Below are 25,799 nucleotides of genomic sequence, written 5' to 3' on the forward strand. Positions count from 1 at the left end.
ATGGCATTTCAAATCCGCTGAGCTCACGCTGCGGTTTTTTCCGCGCAGTTTTGCTGAAGTTTACATACCGCAGCATGTCAATTGTTTGGGCGGATTCCGCAGTGGTTTCACACCTTTAACATAGTAGAGGTGTGAAACCGCAGGGCAAAACCGCAGGCTAATCCGCAGGAAAACCGCAGGTCACTTTACCTGCGGTTTTACCTGCGGATCCGCGCGGAAAAACACGCAGGTGAATCCGCAGCGTGTGCACATAGAATGTTAGGCTATGTTTCTATGTACAGTCATATGTTAAAGTTTGATCACCCCTATTAATGTTAACCTTTTTTCTTTATAACAATTTTGGTTTTTGCAACAGCTATTTCAGTTTCATATATCTAATAACTGATGGACTCAGTTATATTTCTGGATTCAAATGAGGTTTATTGTACTAACAGAAAATGTGCAATCTGCATTTTAACAAAATTTGACCGGTGCAAAAGTATGGGCACCTCAGCATAAAAGTGACATTAATATTTTGTAGATCCTCCTTTTGCAAAAATAACAGCCTCTAGTCGCTTCCTGTAGCTATTAATGAGTTCCTGGATCTTGGATGAAGTTATTTGTGACCATTCCTGTTTACAAAACAATTCCAGTTCAGTTAAGTTTGATGGTCGCCGAGCATGGACAGCCCGCTTCAAATCATCCCACAGATGTTCAATGATATTCAGGTCTGGGGACTGGGATGGCCATTCCAGAACATCGTAATTGTTCCTCTGCATGAATGCCTGAGTAGGTTTGGAGCGGTGTTTTGGATCATTGTCTTGCTGAAATATCCATCCCCTGCGTAACTTCAACTTCGTCACTGATTCTTGCACATTACTGTCAAGAATCTGCTGATACTGAGTTGAATCCATGCGACTCTCAACTTTAACAAGATTCCCGGTACCGGCATTGGCCACACAGCCCCAAAGCATGATGGAACCTCCACCAAATTTTACTGTGGGTAGCAAGTGTTTTTCTTGGAATGCTGTGTTTTTTAGCCTCCATGCATAATGCCTTTATGGATGACCAAACAACTCAATCTTTGTTTCATCAGTCCACAGGACCTTCTTCCAAAATGTGACTGGCTTGTCCAAATGTGCTTTTGCATACCTCAGGCGACTGTTTGTGGCGTGCTTGCAGAAACGGCTTCTTTCGCATCACTCTCCCATACAGCTTCTCCTTGTGCAAAGTGCTCTGTATTGTTGAGCGATGCACAGTGACACCATCTGCAGCAAGATGATGCTGCAGGTCTTTGGAGGTGGTCTGTGGATTGTCCTTGACTGTTCTCACCATTCTTCTTCTCTGCCTTTCTGATATTTTTCTTGGCCTGCCACTTCTGGGCTTAACAAGAACTGTGCCTGTGTTCTTCCATTTCCTTACTACGTTCCTCACAGTGGAAACTGACAGGTTAAATCTCTGAGACAACTTTTTGTATCCTTCCTCTGAAAAGCTATGTTGAATAATCTTTGTTTTCAGATCATTTGAGAGTTGTTTTGAGGAGCCCATGATGCCACTCTTCATAGGAGAATCAAATAGGAGAACTACTTGCAAGTGGCCACCTTAAATACCTTTTCTCATGATTTGATACACCTGGCTATGAAGTTCAAAGCTCAGTGAGGTTACAAAACCAATTTAGTGCTTCAGGAAGTCAGTAAAAAGTAGCTAGGAGTGTTCAAATCAAGAAAATGATAAGGGTGCCCATACTTTTGCACCAGTCAAATTTTGTTTAAATGCAGATTGCACATTTCCTGTTAGTACAATAAACCTCATTTGAATCCAGAAATATAACTGAGTCCACCAGTTATTAGATATATGAAACTGAAATAGCTGTTGCAAAAACCAAAATTGTTATAAAGAAAAAAGGTTAACATTAATAGGGCTGCCTGAACTTTAACATGAGTGTATGATAGTTAACATGACTTTAGTACATTTTTCCTCATGAACTGTGATAATGTTACAATAGCCATCACTATTGAGGTTTTTTTTTAGTTATTGATAAAGCAATTTCCTTTTTTAATACATGTCGAGAAATTGAAAACTAATATATCCTTCCTACTTGCTAGCTGCCCTCATTTTTTGTTAGTCTGTGCCTGTATGGACTTCCAAAGATGAAAGAAATTTCTAGGAAATCCACATGACAATTACTGTGGGATCTCTGAATGTTGTTACTGGATCAGACTTGTCTGGAACAAGGTGTGCTGGTCCTTTTTATAATATCTCATTTGTGTCATTGCTGCATCTGTGCACAATTGTTTGTTTTATCAATGTACTTTATGTATTTTTTTTTTCTTTTTAGACCGGAAGAAACCGAGAGAAGATTAAAAAATGTAAGTTTCGATGTTTGTAAAGTGCGTTGGTGTCACTTATCTCAGGTAAAATATTCTTGAGCTTTGCTCGGTCTTGGTGAGAATTGCGTTGTCTTGATATCACTAACATGACTTGAAAGTTAAGTCTTAAACCCTGTTCAGTTTTCTAACTCATCTGCTGCCTCCTTCCAAGCATATTCTAGTTTTATAATTCCACAAGTGATGATTAGAATGACAGAAAATGAGGTATATTCCAAGGTGATCTCCTAATTGTCAAAATTGAAATTTCTGGTTAGTGTGGTAACCACTGATGGATGTATGTGTATGTATGTGTATATATTTTAAATCTTAAGAAGCTGATAATCCTTAATTGAAAGGAATCAAACCAACCAGAGTTGAATTTAAGTGTATTCATCCTTTGTGTATTGTGGTTGTCCCTTTTTGCCATAAAAGACAGCAAATTTAAACAACTGTAGAAAGTCATGGATCACACATCCAAAACTCATTCAGTGATCTATAGTCGTTAAGCAAAAAACTGTCTTGTAAAGAGAGAAGGTGGGTTTATATACGGATTTGACTGGTCTGACCCATCTTACAGATGATGAAATTGGGCTTAGTTGGCCTTTTATACAATCGGATGTTTTGTAGGATGGAAGCCACATTTGTTATGATTAGCCTAAAATAAGATTGCTTTTTCCTAAAATGGAATTGTCTTTCATGTCAGTTTTTTTGGCAGATGAGAACGATTTCAATTGGATCAATTACGTATACCAGTTTAGATTGATTGGATGGAAATTGGTTGGATATATGTAGATGTAAAGGCACTGATAGTCCAATGTATATTTACTGTGCTTCATGTGTATAACTAATGCGCGGAGACAAGGTTTTTAACCCCTTAATCACCACCAATACGTCTTTTTACTGTCCTGTGCTATAAGAGAATAGCCTCCGACAGGTGACAATCCAGCAGCTGCCCGCTGTACACTATAGCTGACAACCTTCTGCATCAGTGTTGGCACCGACCATGGCTGTTTAACCCCTTAGATGCTGCTGCCAATTGTGACTGCAGCATCTAGATGGTTATCAGATTGTGGGGGCTTCCTCTTTAACCCCATTGGCGTTTTGAATTTATGATGGTGTGGTCCTTTTGATTGCCATTTCAATTCAAGGCCAAATAATGGCCTTAGAGTTTCCAGATATAGTGACCTGTCCAGAAGTTAGTAACATTTCGATGGTAAAAATAAATGTTTTCATTCCTGTCATGCCACTTTTCATAAATTCCTGAAAAGCACCTGAATGAATATGTTGAGGGTTGCTGTTTTCAAAGTGGTATCACTTGGGGGGGGGGGGGGGGGGGTCCAATATAGAAGACCCTCAAAACTTTATAGGTCCCTAAAAAAATAATTTTGTACATTTCCTTGAAAAAAAATAAACAATTACTGCTATATTTTTAAACCTTCTAAAATGCTAATAACATAAAGGAGCATTTGACAAATGGTGCTGATGTAAAGCAGACGAGGGAAATGTTTAATGTTTTTCTGTGGTATGACTGGATTAAAGGGATAATCATTCAGAGTGTGAAATTGTGAGGAGTGTGAAATTGCAAATATTTTTAAACTTATCAAATTTCTGATATGTTGATATATGATATTTATAAAAAAAAATCCACTTAAATTTACCATTGTCATAAAATGTGTCACAAAAAACAGTCTCGTAATCATTGGGATACGTTGAAACATTCTGGAGTTACAATGACAAATAGAGGACTTCAGAATGCTTTTTTTTTTTTCTTTAACCCCTTAATGACCAGGGATATTTTCACTTTTGCATCTCTTGTTTTTGGTCCCCCTTCCCTGAGCCACAGCTTTTTTATTTTTTCGGCAATATGGCCATGTGAGGGCTTGTTTTTTTGCAGGACGAGTTGTACTTTTTGAATGACAATTGTTTTTACCAAATTGTGTACTAGAAACGGGGAAAAAAAATTCAAAGTGTGGATGAAATTGCAAAGAAAAAGTTCAATTCTACAATTGTTTCTTTCCTTTTTTTCTTTTTTTTTTTTTACCTTGTTCACTAAATGGTAAAACTGACTGGCCATTATATTTCTCCAGGACTTTACAGGTTCGTAGATACCAAACATGAATAGGGTCTTTTTTTATTTGTGTTAAAAAAAAAAAATTGCCATTTTCCGAGACCCGTAGTGTCTCCATTTTTCATGATCTGGGGCTGGGTAAGGGCTTATTTTTTGCGTGCTGAGCTGATATTTTTATTGATATCATTTTGGTGTGGATACGATCTATGACAACCACAGGGGTCTACTGCAAACCCTGGGTTGTCATGTCAACCTATCGGTGACCCGTGGTCATGTGACATGGTCGCTGATGAGCGTGGTTTACCACTCACTTCCATTGTGCGCATGTTAAATGCTGCTGTCAGAGATTGATAGCAGCATTTAACATGTTAACAGCGGCGGGTGCTTTGCGATGCTACCCACGGCTGTTAGGGGCACATGACAGCTGATCAGATCAGCTGTCATGTGCCAGAAAAAGTATGGCCTCATCGCCGGAGCCCGCACCAAACAGGAGGAGGCACCCAATGACAGACACTGCACATCATTGGATGTTAAGGGATTAATGCACCTATTTACTTAAGAAAGCAAGATTGATCTGTAATGTGAATGAAAAATGAAGAGGCCTTCATTTTTTTCTTCAAACGGTGAGTTTGCAAAATTAACCTTTGAACATGCCTGTGGACTATAATTAGTACACATTATATCTTGAAAATCCCAGGATGTGCGACAAAGGTGGACTTGTGTATGGACTGAATTTTAACTACCTTTTGCGTGTTGCTCAGAGTTTGAGATATTATTACTCTACCTCTAGCGTCTGGTGTTATAGGAGTGAATGCAACCTGAAGCTTCTCATGATTATGCTAACCATTTCATTTTTTTTAATTTAGGTTTTGATCACCTTGTATTGGCTTGGGAGAAAAGCACATGGTCTGCTGTACTATAATGGTGCACAACTTAACTTGAAAGCATTTGAAGGATTACTAGGGCAAACACTGACCAAGGTGAGACGGCCCAAAAATGAAATGCAATGAAGTACAACCTCTTGTAATGTTGAATAACCGCACTTTATTTTGTCTGATAAGGTTAATCCTGAATGCTTTAGTAATTGCCCTTTTCTTATTTATTACAAGTATGACTAGACTGCAACGCCTGTAGCTCTAGCTGCCAAATGAATTGTGAAATACATGCATCAGGTGGCATGCGTGTCCTAATAAAAAATAAAGCTATCCTAGTAACCCGCTGAGCTCGCTTATAGTGCATTTAATGTCTGTATATCATTAAATTACAACCAAGAATTTATTGTTGGTGTCAGGTGAGAAGGGAGCGGCTCTATTTCACCAATGTCAAAGTCCAATTCTGTTTGAAGTACTGAACATTTTTTTATCATCCCTAATGTAGTCAGCGCCCGCAGGTTTTGGAATAAACCTCACGAATAGATTGTTTTTTTTTTTTCATTTTTTTGTGTGAAGGAGAGGACTTATAAAGTTTTATTTTTGGTCAAGTGATTTTAGGAGATTGATTGGGCGCTTTACTTTTGACAGAGAAAATGACAGTACAATGTTGGTTATTGATCACCTCAGCAGAAGTTACAATTCTCTGCTGATGTATCATACACTCCAAAACACATTTCATATTTTTATAGCTTGTAAGAAATATATTAATAGGATTCTTTAGGAAAAAGTGTTTACCTCAGAGAGCGCTTTTAATGGTTATATTTTGCCGTTTTTCCCCATGAAGCAACAAAGGTAAAAAAAAATGCATATGTGTACAAGAATTGAATAAGGATTGAGGTCCACAAGTTTTAGCCATAGACGTGTTCCAGGAGGCAATGACCATTATTGGGCACAATTCCGTACACCTTATTTTGAGAACTGAAGTGCAACACTGATTTTACTAAGGACCCTTTAATATCTCCTTATTTTAAGAAATCTTGTACTGCTAAATAGGAATAATTACAATAGATTTGAGAGTGGCTGAATGAACACACGAAATTCCAATTTATTAATACTACATGTTCTTTTGCAATTGTCAAATTACTTTAGATCAGAAGTAGACAAAATGTGTTCCTGATGTTCCCGAGACGCTGTTTCCTGTGTACTGAGGCTAATACATAGGCATACATACTGACTTATTTTTTAACCTGTCATGGTATAAGGACAATAACTTGTGTGAAAGTAAATCTTAAAGCGCACGAAAATGGTTTTCTGTACTGTATCGTACATGTGAGAGAGTAAACTCTAGGTGTGGCAATTTCAGATCGCGATACCCTGACTTATCTTTACTACTATCAAGTGTAAAGGTTGTGTAAGAATCCTTCATTACAAGTCAATTGAGTACAGTTTATACTTGCTAGGCTATAAATTTAAGTACTGAACCATTCTTAAGAAAGGGACATAAAGATAGTTTAAAGTTTTCTTGCATTGATCAAGACAAATATAACTCGTAATTCACAATTATATATCGATAGCAAGTGCAAAGAATCCGTGCCATGTTTACCCATTCTTCAGCCACAACTTGTCTCCATCATTAAGTAAAAGTAGCAATTTGGGAAATTGAAGCAGTTTCCGGACTTTGAAGAAACATTCGAAATGTACAGAATGTCGACTGGCGTGGAGTATAGAAGTTTGAGTTCATTCTTCTATCTGTATTAGAAGCTTAAGGGAAGTTTGACACTCCTTATTTTACATTTTGTTAGTGGCATTTTCCAGGAAAAACAATGGTCATAGGTCTTTCCCTTACAATACAACCTGAGCAGTGAAGAGATTGTGTGAACGGATCTTGTGCACAGTATTTAGACGTACAGTTAAAATATACTCCGATATGTGAGGCAGGACCTAGAAGTTGTGTGGATTCATAACCATGTTTTATTCCTAACATATATCTTTTTTCTGGCAAATTATAGGTACTAGAAGAATCCAGCAGTTTAAAGAGAAGTGGGAGAGATAGCGGTTGTGGTGACTTGTGGTATAGCGAGAAAGGAGAAAATCTATTTCCTGTTCACAAAAGAGACGATTCTTGGGACAGCTTGGACTCCTTTGGCTCCAAGTCATATACCAGCTTTTCTTCAGACACAACTTTGAAAGGAAGCAGTGAGGGTAAGGTGTTTTTTGTTCTTTTTGCAGTTTTTGAAACATTAGATTTTATACACCATGTGTTAGGCCCGATTCACACTGGTAGGTTTTCTTTTTTTTTATGTACTTTTGAGAATTTTATTCACATTCACATTTGGAAAGTGTATTTTTTTTGCATGTACGTATGTTTCTTTTCTTTTGCTTGTTGCAGCGTTTTAAATCAACAGCATACCCTATTTTTGTGGTTCTAATTTTTTTTAATATAACACGTCTCAGGAAGATGTTGAAAGGTCTTGCACCAAGATTGTAAGTTATTCCCCAACGTTGGTTAGCAGATAAATTGCTGTTCCGTGGAGTTACAACTGCTGGGATCGCTGTACTGTTTGAACTTCAGTGAGCTAGAAAATGAATGGAGCAGAGGTGTGGATGCTCTTACCTTCGCTCCATTTAGATGGGGTTTTGCAGAGCTCCATTCTCTGGATTGGTGTGGGTCTCAATGATTTGACCTCCAGTGATCAGTAAGCTATTCCTTCTTCTTACCATTATTAATGAAGTAAAACTAAATAGGAATGTTTAAGAAAATTATATATTTTTTATTTTATCATTAAATTTCATCATTAAGTATGTTTATTTGCACTATACACATTTGGTTTCACAGTGTTTAATTTAGTTTTATGTAATCTGTTGATTTTGATTGAGACGTGTCAAAACATGACTAGACCAGTGCTTTCAACATTATGGCAATAGCTAAAGGAGTATTGTACAGTTATCCCCAATGTACTGGTTAGGGGGCAACTTCCTGATCACTGCAGGTATGATTCCTGGGACAGTAAATGATCGTCAGTGACCGGGCTAGGAAAAGCATCTTCAGTATGAAGCAATCATGCGCTCTGTCGCACCTTTTCTTTTAATGGGGTGGCTGGAGATTGCTCAGCACTGTGATAGGCTTGTCTTCGGCACTTTCATAAGAATGGATGGAGCGGTAGTGTGCATGGTCAACCTCTAGTTTTTGGGACATGTGGTGGGCCCAGAGGTTGGACCCCTATCAATAAGGGTAATTTCCAAACTTGAGAATACTTATTTAAGGATTGGGTGGACTGAAAGGGACTATTGTTGAGTAGTCCTTTGTCTCTGACTTGTACATCCTCTTCACTGCTACTGAATGACTAAAATAGGACAAATCTTTGTTTGGTTTTGTAAGCGCAGAATGCATTTGACATTCTTCATCTGATTTAGAATGACTTCCTTCTGAATGTGTTGTGACGTTGCATATCCTTGAATGTCCCTCATCCATGTTAACATTGACATTTACCTGAATGAAGCTTAATAATTATAGAACATTAATAATTATAGAACACAAGCAACCTATTGGAGGCTACATACATTTTCAGATAAACTTGTATACTAGTCACACAGACAATATCTGCTGCAGCTATGTTTTTACAAAGTTGACTTTTAGGCATTGTATATTTGCTAAGTTCATTGTGCAGAACGGTTTGTTATTTATTTATTTTTTTGTTTTACGCCAGTGGCTGCTATTGTGCAGGTGTTTGCAGCGTCATCTTGAAGGAGAAAATATATATTTTTCTCAAGCAAGGTAGCACCGACGGCGACTGCACAGTAGCAGTTATCGGATCACCTCTAATATACACTCACAGCTACTACTGCGCGGGCACCATTTTCAAATGGATTTTTTTATTTTGGAATATCAGGATAACCTCAAACATATTAATTATATACACAGCACAAAGCGATTATGCTGCAGCTCAGGTGCCACGGCCAGCGCCTGCCTGCAGGAAGGTTTTTTTTTTTACAATATGCTTACATAATATTCATTATGCAAACTAGGGGACAGGTCATCATTGAGGGATCATTGACCTGTCAGCAGTCTGCACTATGAATAGCTAAGCAGAGCACCATATGACGACCCCACACAGGCCGCCCCGGAGCACAAGCATATCATTTAACTCAAAACTGAAAATAAAAGATTAAACAACGACAAGACTGATTTAATCAACCATGGTATCATTATAATCAGTATCAACCTGACACTGTGTATATAGGTTACTGTGAACCATCCTGCCGACAGGTTCCCTTTAAATATCGCATACATTGCGTAGGTCTTAACAGTTAATTAACATGCAAAACACAAGCCGCGGAGACACCATCACATGTTTCTCAACGCAAGCAATGACTAGCCAGGTCTTTCCCCGGGAAGGAACATCCACGGGAAGGGCAGTCTCCAATGAAGGAAACCATCTATGCCAAAACATGGTATCCATCCACAGACAGCTGTTTCGGGGTATTGCCCCTCATCAGTGTGGAGTAGGAAACTGGCTAGTAGGAGCAATGCCTAGTAAAAGACTGTGAAAAATGAGGATGAATGAACTCATGGAGATTAACCTCCAACACCGCGGAGACACCATCACATGTTTCTCAACGCAGTGATTCTAGGGCAATGCCCCCATCCCTTATGGGATATATGCAAAAACATGCAAAACACAAGCCGCGGAGACACCATCACATGTTTCTCAACGCAAGCAATGAATAGCCAGGTCTTTCCCCGGGAAGGAACAACCACGGGGAATTAATTAACACTTGCGTGCTATTTGCATGTTGTTAAAAAAAAGAATCTAGTGCAGACCTTTTTACTTTAGAATTTATAATATACAGCATATGCTTGCCATAGTCTTGATTAATCTAATCTTGTATAATGAATGTAATGGCTTTCATTCTTTTTTTGGTCAGTGGCGAAAGGTGCAAGATAGTTGCAGAGATGTAGACACGATTATTCTCCTATGTTATTTTACAGGTGGAGAAAGTGACACAGAGTCTGAACTTACCTACAAGATGCAGGGGGAATCGACCAAAAATGACATGTCCTTCAGAAGGTCTTCTGCAGTGGAGCCCAAGCCAGCTGCTAACTTCAATCAGTTCCTTCCCGCTAAATCAAAGCTAAATTACATGCCAACACCTTTAAGGAAGACACGAGTGCATAGAAATGAGGACAACAGGAAGAGCTGGGCTAGTCCTGTCTACACAGAATCTGATGGAACGTTTTCCAGGTAGGAATGGATTTGTGATCAATAAGATTAAAAGACATGTTTGCTCTCTTCTTGACATTACAGTAACAAGGTAACCTCCTAGCTTCAATTAAATTAAACCTGTTTAGTAGGACTTTAAGTTTTACACAGGCCGCTATATATCATGTACACAGTGCAGCTGTGGGTGAGGTGTAATCGACTGGGTGATGTAAATTTTACATTAATTTTTTACAATAGGGAGCATTGGAGGCCTGACAATTTTTAATAAAGCCTTTTTCGTAAGTCATTTAAAGGGAGTCAGTAGCCCCCAACATGCATTTTTAATGGGCTATACAATTTTGTAGGGGACATAATCCTATAACAACCATACTAGCACTGTACTTGTTACTAGTACAGTGCCTGAGAAAACACCTTTTAATTCATTTGCAAATGAAGCCTTGATGCACCCTTGGTATGACCAGAGTTTGTGGCACCATTATGCCTCCTTATGTGCATATTGGGGGCTTCCCCTGCTTCTCATTGATAGCACTCGCCCCCAGAATGAGTATTGTCTGAATGCTGTCAGCGTTCTCCTTGACACCTTTCTTCTTGTGAGCTGCGTTTCTGGGTGTATTAGTGTAGTGAGGGGTATCAGAAGCAAGGAGTCAGGGAGGAGAATGCATGCAGCAATCCTATGCATGTTATTAGCATTGTGAAACCTGCCTGGCACTTAAACCCATGCTTCTGGAAGGAAATGAACTTTATTTCTTGGGTGTAAGTTCAGTCATTGTTCTGTGAGAGCGGCAGCTGTAACTGTGCCCCCGACACTAACTAACAGAAGACCCGAAGGCTGAGCTGCTATCAGTAAAGCCCCCGTTACACACTGCGATATCGCTAGCAATATCGCTGTAAAGTCACCGACTTTGTGACGTTGCAGCGATATTGCTAGCGATATCGCTGCATGTGATACTTACCTCCGACCGGCTCCCCCGCTGGTTATTGCTGATCGCTCGAGAAGCTCCTGGATCATTCCTCGTCGGCCACTTCCTGCGGCGCTTCCTGCTGTGACGACGAGCGACACGTGGAGCCGGGCGGGAGGACGTCATGATTGCCGCGTCTGACAGGTAAGTAGCGACCCCCGTCCCCAGCGATGTCGCTGGTGAGATCTGCCTGTGTGGCAACTCACTAGCGACCACCTAGCGATGCACCAGCGATCCTGACCGCGTCATAATTGACTGACTCGCTTTAATTATATGAAGGCTGCGTGATTTAGACATTATTAGAATATTACTGAAAACCACTTAGAAGTTTTTTGCAATCGTATTGTTTCAGATTTTGACTGTAGAAACATTAAAATAAAATGTATAATTGGTGCAAGCTGCATTATGGTGTCATCTAAGGCAGTCAAACTAGGTAATTAAGAATCCATTCTCACTTCTGGAAACGTGTGCACATTTTACTGTAACATCCTTCAGCTTAACACGGCATCCGCAGGTTTGGACCTATTCACATCTCTGGTTTGAGAGATTTTCTTTCATCTCCTCCTTACCACTCTTCCAAGCAGTTCAGATTCGGAGGATGATGGGAAGTTACCGGATTTGGTTCTTGATGATTTAGCAAAAAGAAAATTTCACATGAATAGTAAACAGTCATTTTCTGTGATGCCTGCTCTTTCTGTACGATCTCATGTGGACTCTGAGAAAACATTGAAAAATGTAGCCGTTGTTTCTTCTGCACCTCAAGAAGGAGAAAACAGGTCAGAAGCATGAGGCTGATTTGTCGTGATGAAAACCTGTTAATGTGTGTACATAGCCGATTTTATTATTGCATCTTTATGAATTAACCATGCTGAGTTGTGTGAAGTGGTTTGTGTTTTTTTGAAAAGACAAACTAAAAAAATTGTATGCTACCTGACTGGTTTTAAAAAAAGGCATGCTGACAATTCTGCAATTTTCATGAAGATATGGCTAATTTATTGGCCATTTTGTATATTAGCCGAAATCAAGAATCAGAAGTGGAAACATTAGATCAAGTTACAATGAAGGACCTTGTAGATTATGCTGCATTTTCTTCAGATGAGGATGAAGAATCTTCTAGAGATGTTCCGAATATTATCAAGGATGATCTCTTTGCCAGAAAAGTTAATTTGCCTTCACCACTGTTAAAGCTTGCCTCCGCTGAAAATAAAGATCGATTTCAGAATGTTATGTGGACAAAGACTCAACCTAAACCATGGTACAATGAATTTCAGGGATTCAGGTTTGTTTCCTTTACATCAATATCATTTTGTCACAAGCATGAACAATATGATATCTGTGCAAGAGCAATTTATAGCACCCCCATTGTTACATATTTCTAATATGTTAAAGTAATGGTTATTTGAAAAGATATTCATTCATTCATTCATTCATCTTTTTCATTCCATAACAAAATAGGTAATCAACAATGCCAATTAATGTAAATATTCTTCATCAATCAGTTGCTTATTGGATTTCTGTCTACAGTTTCTGAGAAAAGCGAGTGGTTTATCTTTTCTATACAGATGGCCAAAGATGTGGTAACCCAGCAGAAAATCAATTGATAGTAGCAATATGGGGTTAAAAATTTAATTGGATAAATCTAAAATAATAGATCACACAACAACAAAAAATCAAATGTGCAATGTGCATGGTCTAGCAAACAAGTATATGAAATTGTATATCAGTAAGGCCAAATTACCCTTTTGTTACTCTCTTGTGCCACCTGGAAAGCCAAACAGTGTGGGTATGGCAACATTATATAGGGTGATCCACTTATCAAACAGGACCAAAACGTTAATAGGTCTGTTGAGTAGTGTTGAGCATTCCGATACCGCAAGTATCGGGTATCGGCCGATACTTGCTGTATCGGAATTCCGATACCGACTTCCGATATTTTTTCAATATCGGAATTCGGCATCGGAATCGGAAGTTCAGTTGATTGACGGCCTGACGTCATCATGATGCGCGGTGTGTGCGCATCATGATGCGCCGTCATTTCGGGCCTTCCGGGGGTCTCTGCCGGCCTGCCGGGGGGCTGTGCCGGCCTGCCGGGGGGCTGTGCCGGCCTGCCGGGGGGCTGTGTGGACTGCCCGGGGTCTGTACCGGCCTGCCGGGGGGCTGTGCCGGCCTGCCGGTGGTCTGTGCACCCTGTGGGGGTCTGTACCGGCCTGCCGGGGGGCTGTGCCGGCCTGCCGGGGGGCTGTGCTGATGTCCGGGGGTCTGTGCAAGCATCGTCCGATGGGACTACAAGTCCCATCGGGCGATGCCTGCTACCATGACAGTGATTGACACATTAGCCAATGATGGGACAGTAGTAGTCCCATCATCCGGCTAATGTGTTAAATGTTAAAAAAAAAAAAAAAAAATACTACATACATACTACATGCATGCTACATACATACTACATGCATGCTACATACATACTACATATATACTACATACATACTACATACATGCTACATACATACTGCATGCTACATACATACTACATACATACTACATGCATGCTACATACATACTACATACATACTACATGCATGCTACATACATACTACATATATACTACATACATGCTACATACATACTACATACATACTACATGCATGCTACACATATACTACATGCATGCTACATACATACTACATGCTACATACTACATATATACTACATACATACTACATACATGCTACATACATACTGCATGCTACATACATACTACATACATACTACATACATACTACATGCATGCTACATACATACTACATGCATGCTACATACATACCACATACATACTACATGCTACATACATACCACATATATACTACATACATACAATACATTCATACAATACATACATAGACATACAGTACATATAACATAGAGTAACATACTTACCAATACTTGTCACATTGTTCCCCGAAGCCATTGTCTTTTCCGGGATAAATATTAACATAACAAACCACAAAAATACTCACCCACGATCCGAAGCAGTCCACGAGTGTGTCCCACGACGATCTTGGGTAGAGAGCTGCAGCATCAGATGATGCTGCCGTTCTCTACGGGCTGCAGGAATCCAATGACGGAAGGTAGGTATCCTTCCGCACTGTATTCCTCCGCCACTTAAAAAAAAAAAGTCCCTAGTCTCACTTTATGCCATTGCTGTGTGGGAATTTCCCACACAGCAATGGCATAAAGTGAGACTAGGGACTTTTTTTTTTTTAAGTGGCGGAGGAATACAGTGCGGAAGGATACCTACCTTCCGTCATTGGATTCCTGCAGCCCGTAGAGAACGGCAGCATCATCTGATGCTGCAGCTCTCTACCCAAGATCGTCGTGGGACACACTCGTGGACTGCTTCGGATCGTGGGTGAGTATTTTTGTGGTTTGTTATGTTAATATTTATCCCGGAAAAGACAATGGCTTCGGGGAACAATGTGACAAGTATTGGTAAGTATGTTACTCTATGTTATATGTACTGTATGTCTATGTATGTATTGTATGAATGTATTGTATGTATGTAGTATATATGTGGTATGCATGTAGTATGTATGTAGCATGCATGTAGTATGTATGTAGCATGCATGTAGTATGTATGTAGTATGCATGTAGTATGTATGTAGTATGTATGTAGTATATATGTAGTATGTAGTATGAATGTAGTATATATGTAGTATGTATGTAGCATGTAGTATGTAGCATGCATGTAGTATATATGTAGTATGTATGTAGCATGTAGTATGTATGTAGCATGCATGTAGTATATATGTAGTATGTATGTAGCATGTAGTATGTATGTAGCATGCATGTAGTATATACACTCACTGGCCACTTTATTAGGTACACCATGCTAGTAAGGGGTTGGACCCCCTTTTGCCTTCAGAACTGCCTCAATTCTTCGTGGCAGAGATTCAACAAGGTGCTGGAAGCATTCCTCAGAGATTTTGGACCATATTGACATGATGGCATCACACAGTTGGCGCAGATTTGTCGGCTGCACATCCCTGATGCGAATCTCCCGTTCCACCACATCCCAAAGATGCTCTATTGGATTGAGATCTGGTGACTGAGGAGGCCATTTGAGTACAGTAAACTCATTGTCATGTTCAAGAAACCAATCTGAGATGATTCGAGCTTTATGACATGGCGCATTATCCTGCTGAAAGTAGCCATCAGATGTTGGGTACATTGTGGTCATAAAGGGATGGACATGGTCAGCAACAATACTCAGGTAGGCTGTGGCGTTGCAACGATGCTCAATTGGTACCAAGGGGCCCAAAGAGTGCCCAGAAAAAATTCCCCACACCATGACACCACCACCACCAGCCTGAACCGTTGATACAAGGCAGGATGGATCCATGCTTTCATGTTGTTTACGCCAAATTCTGACCCTACCATCTGAATGTCGCAGCAGAAATCGAGACTCATCAGACCAGGCAACGTTTTTGCAATCTTCTACTGTCCAATTTCGATGAGCTTGTGCAAATTGTAGCCTCAGTTTCCTGTTCTTAGCTGAGAGGAGTGGTACCCAGTGTGGTCTTCTGCTGCTGTAGCCCATCTGCCTCAAAGTTCGACGCACTGTGCGTTCAGAGATGCTCTTCTGCCTACCTTGGTTGTAACAGGTGGCAATTTGAGTCACTGTTGCCTTTCTATCAGCTCGAACCAGTCTGCCCATTCTCCTCTGACCTCTGGCATCAACATGGCATTTCCGGCCACAGAACTGCCGCTCACTGGTTTTTTTTTCTTTTTCGGACCATTCTCTGTAAACCCTAGAGATGGTTGTGCGTGAAAATCCCAGTAGATCAGCAGTTTCTGAAATTCTCAGACCAGCCCTTCTGGCACCAACAATCATGCCACGTTCAAAGGCACTCAAATCACCTTTCTTCCCCATACTGATGCTCGGTTTGAACTGCAGGAGATTGTCTTGACCATGTCTACATGCCTAAATGCACTGAGTTGCCGCCATGTGATTGGCTGATTAGAAATTAAGTCTTAACACACAGTTGGACAGGTGTACCTAATAAAGTGGCCAGTGAGTGTATGTAGTATGTAGCATGTATGTAGCATGCATGTAGTATGTAGCATGTAGTATGTATGTAGCATGCATGTAGTATATATGTGTTATGTATGTAGCATGTAGCATGCATGTAGTATGTATGTAGTATATATGTGGTATGTATGTAGCATGCAGTATGTATGTAGCATGCATGTAGTATATATGTAGTATGTATGTTGCATGTAGTATTTATGTAGTATGAATGTAGCATGTATGTAGTATGTAGTATGAATGTAGCATGTATGTAGTATGCATGTTGTATGTATGTAGCATGTAATTTTTTTTTTATTTTTTTTTTTACATTTAACACATTAGCCGGATGATGGGACTACTACTGTCCCATCATTGGCTAATGTGTCAATCACTGTCATGGTAGCAGGCATCGCCCGATGGGACTTGTAGTCCCATCGGACGATGCCTGCACAGACCCCCGGAGCCTGCACAGACCACCGGCAGGCCTGCACAGACCACCGGCAGGCCGGCACAGCCCCCCGGCAGGCCGGCACAGCCCCCCGGCAGGCCGGCACAGCCCCCCGGAGCCTGCACAGCCCCCCGGCAGGCCGGCACAGCCCCCCGGCAGGCCGGCAGAGCCCCCCGGAGCCTGCACAGACCACCGGCAGGCCGGCACAGACCACCGGAGCCTGCACAGACCCCCTGGCAGGCCGGCACAGCCCCCCGAAAGGCCCGTACAGACCCCAGAGAGGCTGTACAAGGGCAGGAAAGGGTTTTTCTTATTCCGATACCGGAAGTCCCATAGACTTGAATGGGACTTCCGGTATCGGAATCGGCGATACCGATACTTTTTTTAAAGATCGGCCGATACCATCCGATACGATACTTTGAAGTATCGGACGGTATCGCTCAACTCTACTGTTGAGTACAGCTATACTGTTAATATAGTGGCGTCCCCTATCGACCCACATTTATATATCCACACAATTGGCATTTTAAATTCTCAACACTACAAATGGGTTTTGAAATATACCATATTAAACCTATACACCCAGCATACTGATCCAACCAAGTAAGTGCCGCAATTTATACATTGGTAAGCCTTTTAGTAACCATAAGAAATAAAAGCACCACAAGCAGTTTAAACCTGTGAAACATGCTGTGTATAACTGTAAATCGGTGGAGCAAAATGATGAAGAGCTGCTAGAGAAAGTGTGTCATGCCTACATCATATGTTAATTATCATGCAGATACTGGCAGCATCAAACCTCAAAAGAATAGCTATGATAAAGTGACAATAAGTTTCATATATCTCGTGCACAAGTTTACCTTTTACCGTATAACATAATTGGCATAGTAAAGTGAAAAATGGAGCAGTCTCACCCAGCAGTCTGAATGAGATGACCAGTACACACTTGGCTGTCCTTCCTTATATGCTGGTGATCGTCGCTCTCAAGAGCATATCATCGCTCTCAAGAGCATACCGACACATTTCATATTTCTCACTCATCAGGGGAGTAGAAAGGGGCATCACGCAAACTGAAACAATATGCCATACAGAATGCATCCTTTGTTGGTTTTATAGTCCACAGTGGGGTGGTGGCTGGTTAAGCAGCGATTTTTGCCGTTATTCTAGAACCGTATCTAAAAAAATGGCTTCCTAAAACACATAGCCGTTGAACATGTGAGTGTTCGGTTACCTGCAATGAGTACAGCAGATCTTTAAAAGTGGAAGTTTTAAAGCCGAAGACCTGTTTTACTACTTTCCCTCCTCCCTCTGTGTTCTAAACACCACATCTGTTAAACTGTTTTTATGAAGTTTACAAAAGAAAACAAAGCAGCAGCTATTTTTTTTTTTTTTTTTTTTTTTAGAAGCCTTTTGGTAGTAGTGTTTTATTTTTCAATGACCAGATAGGTTTTGCCTCTCTCCGCCTGCAGTCCACAAGTGGGTTTAATTCATTAAAGCACTTTGGAATTTTAAATAGTTTGTCAATGGAACCTATAACCAAAGCCAAAGTTCATACAATTTATAAATGTAGAACAGTGTATATTGTAAGTCTTATAGGCTGATACTTTATTGCTGTCAAAGCTAGGGACCACTTGCATGCATCAAAGTTAATACATTGATTCTTTATACAGAATTCATAAGACTAAGCAATATATTTGTGTAAAGCCGCAATCCTTTTATGCATACCCTGTAATTGGGACTTTGAAATATCTCATTTCATGTTTTCTATAATGGCTGTACAGTAAACGAGCTGGCGGGGACTGTCCGTGGAAGTCTGATCTCGCCTCTCTGTTTGAGCTGAAAAATGATCAAAATTTCAGAAAAGAAAGTGCTACAGATTTGGGCATAAGTTTGAGCAGCAAAGAGGAAAAAACAGTGGACACATCGGAAAAGCCAAGGTTACTGCTGGCATGATTTGGTTGATTCATGTTGCGTGTTGTGTTCAGTGTTAGAATGCAAGAGGAGAATTTTCATTCTCTGTGCATGCAATAGATTTTTTATTACTTTAGTTGTTTTGATGTTAAAAGTCAAAGATATTTACATTTGTAAACCTTTCTGTGTTTGATTTTTCGCTATTCCAGTCAGTTTTTAATACTCCAAGCCCTTCAGAAAATTACTTCGGAATTGCTTTCTTCCGAAAACAAAGCAAAAATTGATCCTGCATCTGGTCCTAGACTCATGCTTTCTCTAGAGACTTTAAGTGCGCAAAATAGTTCACTTATGGACCATGGCATATGTACATTGCCAGATCTTCAAAATGATGACTTATTTGCACGAAAGACTGGATCTTTTAACCTCAACCAAGTGGCTAACCTTGGTACACCTTTAGCACAAGTCCTGGAAATCGAGAAAGACATTGTCCTACAATCTAAAGAGTCAGACCAGCTCCCAGATTTGGTAAAAGATGACATGATTGTCCGAAGACCTCACTCTGAACCAAAGGAAGTCCATGTGTCTGGTGCACCTGACAATTACAATGCAGTTCCCTTTCCTGATCCTTGGTCTCTTCCAGAAGATGTACAATCAAAATTTCTTTGTTTAGTGAAAAAGCAACCAGAGTCTAAAAAGACCGATCAAGGAAGAGTCCTCAGTCCTTCAGATAAATTGAAGAAAGATGACATGCTGACAAGAAAAGTGAATTTATCTCAATGTTCAAATGATTCAAAGCCACGGCATTTTATATCTGGTCCATGCACTGAAGAAGATCTCAAAAAGTGGGAGTCTATAAGAGAGGCGAGCAAAATAAGGCACAAAAAACGGCTTATGGTGGAAAGGTTAGACTGTGTGCTGTTTGCATGCAAGCTTTGAATCGTAAAAAAATCATATGTATTGATTGTTTTGGCTTTAATCTGTATACCTTAGCCTATGGCTCTCCAGCTGTCGCAATCTACAATTGTAGTTTTGCAGCAACTAGCGAGTAACAGATTGGAGACCACTGACTGAAGTTACTCTATTTGGAAAGGGTGCAGCTTTTCCAGAGAGAAGATTCCCATTTTTTTCTAGCTTCACAAAGGCCTTTGCAAATAATAATTCTACCTACAGAGACATTTTCTTGTACTTTTAAAGTCGCAATTGGAGAGCTTAGTCTTGATTATCATATTCTTTAAACCGCAATGTAGAGATTGTGCATTGTTTGCAGATATGACATGAAACGCCTCATTTTATTTTGTTATCTTTGATATAGCATTCTTTATAAACTGCAGGATTACAATGTTAAAAGTGCGGTATAAATGAATGTCCTATATACAGCATATTTCTCCCCACATATAACCAGCAAGTGTGAAAGTTGCATTCTCATAGGACAACTTTCAGGCATTGCACCCGTTCCATTACCAAAAATGTAAAAACATATATGCTTTTGTTGAGTGTTGCAAGTGCAAATTTTGTGAAGCGAAAAGTTTTTTCCTTGAAGATTAATGAATGGACACATTGGATAACTGGTTTATACATATCTAAGGGTAGGTGGTCACAGTCAGTAAACTTCTGCAGCGTCCAACCCGCAGTGTCAAGATGTTACAGCATAGTGGATGGGATTTCAAGAAATCTCATGCCCAGCATGCGTGCACAGACATCTGCGGCTCCCCTGCGGAGACTAACATCCCTTGTCTTACCAGACCGCAGTATAACAATTTATCTTGTGGAGACGCGAGTCTCCGCAAGATAAATCGCACCCATACAATGTATTGGACGCGGTGATTCTGCACAGTTCAGTGAACACATGCTGATTCACCTGCATTCAATGGACTGCAGCGCTTTGGACGCAGCCGACGTGCTGCATCCAAAGCACTGTCAATTCCTGACCGTGTGCACCTACCCTAATACTCTCATACCTTGAACATAAACTATGCATTGGATGCTTTCTGTTTCTACTTGCAAAGTTTTCTAATTTGTGACCGTAACAGGGAGTTGTGCAAATCATTTTCTTTTTGGTTTCTCAGACTGCGGGAAAAACTGTGGGTGGAAACGGGGTAAGTTTATGACTGGCTAGGTGCTATCCGCTCTCATTTGTGTAGGCCTCATATAGTTTATCTACTAATATTTCAGCATGCATCAAGCAGCTACTACTTATCAGTGCAATGTTTCAGACATGTGCATGATGCTGCTTCCAAGTGCTGCTCATGAAAGTATTAATGGAATGCCCTCTCAGAAGAGGTTTCCTGACTTGGCTTACTTGGCTGTTTGTTTTGGCTGTAACAATGAATGTTGCTGTGAAGGCTAAAATAAATAGGAAGTGGAAAGCAAAGTACTCTGTGTTCAGTTTGAGTCTACATTTTAACCTTTACAGTTTGAAAAAGTTCTATGAAATGCCAACATAAGCTCAATAGTAACAGTAGTTCAATGCACATAGATTAAATTATTTAAAAACCAATGTCCTAATATCCTATTAATAATCTTTTATTTCAAATCACACTTTAAAGTTTGGAAAATATTATGACATGAGCAGTTTAAGAAAATATACATGAGCAGTTTATGACAAGGAACACCTCTTCTGCTCTACATTTCCTCTTCTGATGTACTAATATATAGATAATCTAGCTATAAATAATTTTGCAGTGCTGCCTTATTTTCAATGACAGGAGATAGTGAGTGAAGATGTTTCATCCAGACACAATACTTTCTATTGATCTGGAGTGTCTGAAATAACACAACACATCATTAATTGGTATTTGTCCTGGCAGCAGTTGATATATGGTCGTGAAATAGTTTGTGAAATGTAGAACAAGGTCATCAATTTAGAAATGTTTGTCCTTTAATCTGCCAAACCCTTGCCCCATAAGAAATGATTCTTGGATTTATAATGTGCTAGTCAAAGGGTAAGATTCCTTCAGTAATTGTGTTTTATTAAAAAAAAAAAAAAACTTTCTCATTAAAGGGAAGGTGCCTTAAAAAATACATTTTTCAGCAACCGAATTAATGTGTTTTTTAAATATGATTATTTTTTTTAATGGAATAAAATATGAAAAATAGTTTGCCATTTTCTACTTTTAAACACTAGGGGGAGCAGCTGCTGAAATTTCCTATGAAAACCTAGTGTACAGCCAGATCACATTATGACTGCAGTAAATGTGGACGGGATCTGCTCACATGTGTCACATCACACCATTCTGCCACATCTGGGTGTTTGTAAAAGGATAACAGGATGATGTTTAGGATCACAGTGCAGAGCCATTATGTTGGTGACTACAAAATGATACTGAGATGTAGACAGGGTCTCCAAGGACGTCCGTCGCCACTGGTTCTGTTAGTGCTTCTCACTGTACCTTAAACTGGGGTTAGAAACGTGGAGTGTATCACATGCTGTTATTAACCCCACCGTGGGTTACATTCCGTGTATCTAATCGCAGCACGTGATAGACCCCTTGTATCTAGGTACAGGACTCAGTGTAGTGTATCACATGATGGGATTAGATACACTGGTCTAGGCGTATTCATGTATGATGGGATTAGGCAAAGTATGGTGACCCCAATGCAGTATGATCCACCACACAGCCCTCCATACAGTATAATGGGCCCACATATGGTATCATGGTCCCCACAATGTATAATGGTCCCCACACAGCCCTCCGCGTTATAGAATGGCTGCCAGTAGCCCTCCAAACAGTATTATGGCTGCCACACAATATGATGGACCCACACAGACCTTCGCATCATATATTTACTGGAATACAGTATAATCGCACCTTCATAGCCGTCCATAAAGTGTAAAGGCTCCCACATAGCCCTACAAAAATTATAATTTGGTCTTCGGGTCACCGGCTGCTCCACGAGTAGTCATTTTATATCTAACAAGACGACTATGTAATAGAGAGGCACGGTGATTAACAAAAATACGCTATGTAAGGAACAGAACTGTACATAACAGTAGAGGGCGTTTTATAATGGGAGCGCACCCAATATGTAACAAGAGGATGGTACGTAATAAGTGACAGTATTATAAGTAATAAAAGGAAACTAATCAAAGATGGCACTATACACAATATACTAAGGGACTGTGCTATTCATAAGGCACCCCATATGGTATAATGTACCCCCAACGTCCTTTATATGGTATAATCACTCCCAAAGTCCTCCATATAGAATAATGCACTCACCATAATTCTCCAAATAGTATAGTGCACTCCCCATAATTCTGTATATAGTATAATGCACTCACCATAATCCTCCATATAGTATAATGCACTCGCCATAGTCTTCCATATAGTGTAATGCTCTTGCTATAGTCTTCCATATAGTTTAATGCACTCGCAAGTCTTCCATATAGCGTAATGCACTCGCGTTAGTCTTCCATGTAGTGTAATGCAATCGCCATAATCTTCCATGTAGTGTAATGCAATCACCATAGTCTTCCTTGTAGTGTAATGCACTCGCTATAGTCATCCACTGCTTTGCGGTGTATTACGTATGATGGCATTACATACTCAGCTCTCTATGGCAGTGTATGCCTCCTTCAGTGACATAGCAGAGCTGTGTTAGTGATCAGGGCACAGCACCGTGATAATTACTCTGCTGTGCTCTGAACACTGCGGTGACAGCAGTGGGGAGCGACGATAAGCAGCCTGGTAACATACTACTAATCCCAGGCTGCTGATTACAGCTTACTACCGCTGATACTCTCCTCACCCCAGACCTACTCTCCCTGGCAGCTCCTGTCACAGCACTCATGGGGAAACTGGAGACCGCAGCACAGCTGCAGGCTACAACAAAATGGCCGAGATGTCCTCCTACAGCTATTACCTGACAGCCCAGTAGGCGTTCTCAGTTCACAGCGGGAGGCAGCCACAGTGTAGAGGAGATGCAGTCAGACATTGACATCAATACTTTATTTCCTGGGGCTGCTGTACTTGAGGTGTGAAAGTGTTGTTACACACATTAAATGGAATCTGTCACCCCATTTTTGCTCTATGAGCTGCGGCCACCGCCATAAGGAGCTTATCTACAACAGAGTTCCCCAACTCCAGTCCTCAAAGCCCACCAACAGGTCATGTTTTCAGGATTTCCCTTGTATTGTACAGGTGATGCAATTATCACCTAGGCAATACTAAGGAAATCCTGAAAACATGACCTGTTGGTGGGCCTTGAGGACTGGAGTTGGGGAACCCTGATATACAGCATTCTGTAATGCTGTAGATACGCCGCCAATGTAACCTGAAAGATAAGAAAAACAAGTTATACTCACCGGGGGGGGGTGCGGTGGGTGTCGCGGTTCAGTCCGGCGCCTCCCATTTTCAAGCGATGATGTCCTCCTTCTGCCGCGGCTCCTGTGCAGACATACTTTATCTGCCCTATTGAGGGCAGAGTAAAGTACTGAAGTGCGCAGGCGCCGGGAAAGGTCAGTGAGGGTCCGGCGCCTGCGCACTGCAGTCTGCCCTCAACAGGGCAGATAAAGTATGCCTGCGCAGGAGCCGCGGCAGAAGTAAGAAGGAGGACGTCATCGCTAGAAGATGGGAGGCGCTGGACCGGACGACGAAACCCATTGGACCGGACCAGACCCCCGGATGAGTATAATCTAACTCGTTTTTCTTACCTTTCAGGTTACATTGGGGGCTTATCTACAGCATTAGAGAATGCTGTAGGTAAGCCACTGATTGCGGTGGAGGCAGCTCATAGAGCAAAAATGGGGTGACAGATTCCTTTTAACATTATTAATACAAAAATAAAAATTGCGCAAGCTTCCTTTTAAATGTAACCAGAAGCCCACCTAAAGACACTATTTGCAGATATGCCTCTTGTTTTTTTATAATGGGATTCTTCTTATTTCTGCTATGCTAAAAATATAATAAATATTTCAAACCAGTAAACACATGCAGTGGTTTAGCAATAGTGTGAAGAGCCCTTAAGGTTTTCTAATATTCTGATTGCTTCACTTATACCCTTCTTCAAACCTGATAGTCACTGTGTGGCTTTAGTCTTCAGATTTTTCACATTCTAATGTAGTGACAAATACATACCAGACCCTCCCAAATTTTCGTCAGTCATGCTACTCGGTGATTCAAGGTGTGTATTCCATGTGTTCTGTAATCTACTGAGCATCCTGTGCTCCCATAATGTAAGTTTTGATCAAGACAAGTTAGTGGCTATTTGTTCTATCTTTTCTGTAGGATTGTTTTATTCCATTCTGTCCTGTGAGCACCAATGTATGTAATTTGTAAATTAAAGATGGGACAAGGTTTTGTGTATCAATAATAACTATATTGACAGTGAGTAGGATTAGTACATATTGGATACAACAGAAAAAATGCAGGAAAAAAACGGAATGCCTCACCGTGTCAATGTGCTTGGTAGCCTTGAATTTGCCAGCAGCGATCCAAAAAATTCCGTCTGATCATCGGATCACAATGAGAGGAAAAAAAAAAAGGTTGTCGGATCACACAGCTGAGTAGTGAAAAACAATTCTTCTTTATTTCACACCATCATAAAAACGTGTAGTTATATCCACAAACGGATAAAAACAGAGTCAGTCTTACGTGTTTCTGGCTATCAGCCCTTAGTCATAGAATGTATCAAAATAACAACTTGATACATTCTATGACTAAGGGCTGATAACCAGAAACGCGTCTTTATCTATTTGTGGATATATCTACACATTTTTATGATGGTGTGAAATAAACAATTGTTTTTCACTACTCAGCTGTGTGATCCGACAACCTTTTTTTTTTTTTTTTTTTTCTCCCCTCCTCTACATATTGGCTACCTCCTCCATACATGAATGGACTCCTACTAGTGTTTAGAACACTTGCAGAATTATGACGTCACGGTGATGTCAATCAGTTATAGGAT

At 40.4% G+C, this 25,799-nt stretch overlaps 1 protein-coding gene across 6 annotated transcripts in view; it reads left to right on the forward strand.

Annotated features, from left to right (window-relative positions):
• The window catches only part of LMO7 (LIM domain 7), a 251,676-nt gene that overhangs the window by 176,867 nt on the left and 49,010 nt on the right, over positions 1-25,799 (forward strand). For 5 of the 6 annotated variants that reach the window (XM_073580396.1, XM_073580397.1, XM_073580401.1 and 2 more), the window contains exons 6-10: positions 2,318-2,348; positions 5,283-5,396; positions 7,298-7,490; positions 10,279-10,531; positions 20,960-20,989. In XM_073580396.1, the coding sequence (XP_073436497.1) occupies positions 2,318-2,348; positions 5,283-5,396; positions 7,298-7,490; positions 10,279-10,531; positions 20,960-20,989 (621 nt within the window). The remainder of the gene's footprint in view (positions 1-2,317; positions 2,349-5,282; positions 5,397-7,297; positions 7,491-10,278; positions 10,532-20,959; positions 20,990-25,799) is intronic. The other variant, XM_073580398.1, reaches the window with a different exon arrangement.

Source organism: Dendrobates tinctorius, unplaced genomic scaffold (genome assembly GCF_039654945.1).
Source record: "Dendrobates tinctorius isolate UK_male_01 unplaced genomic scaffold, ASM3965494v1 ptg000064l, whole genome shotgun sequence".
In the NCBI taxonomy this organism is placed as follows: domain Eukaryota; kingdom Metazoa; phylum Chordata; class Amphibia; order Anura; family Dendrobatidae; genus Dendrobates; species Dendrobates tinctorius.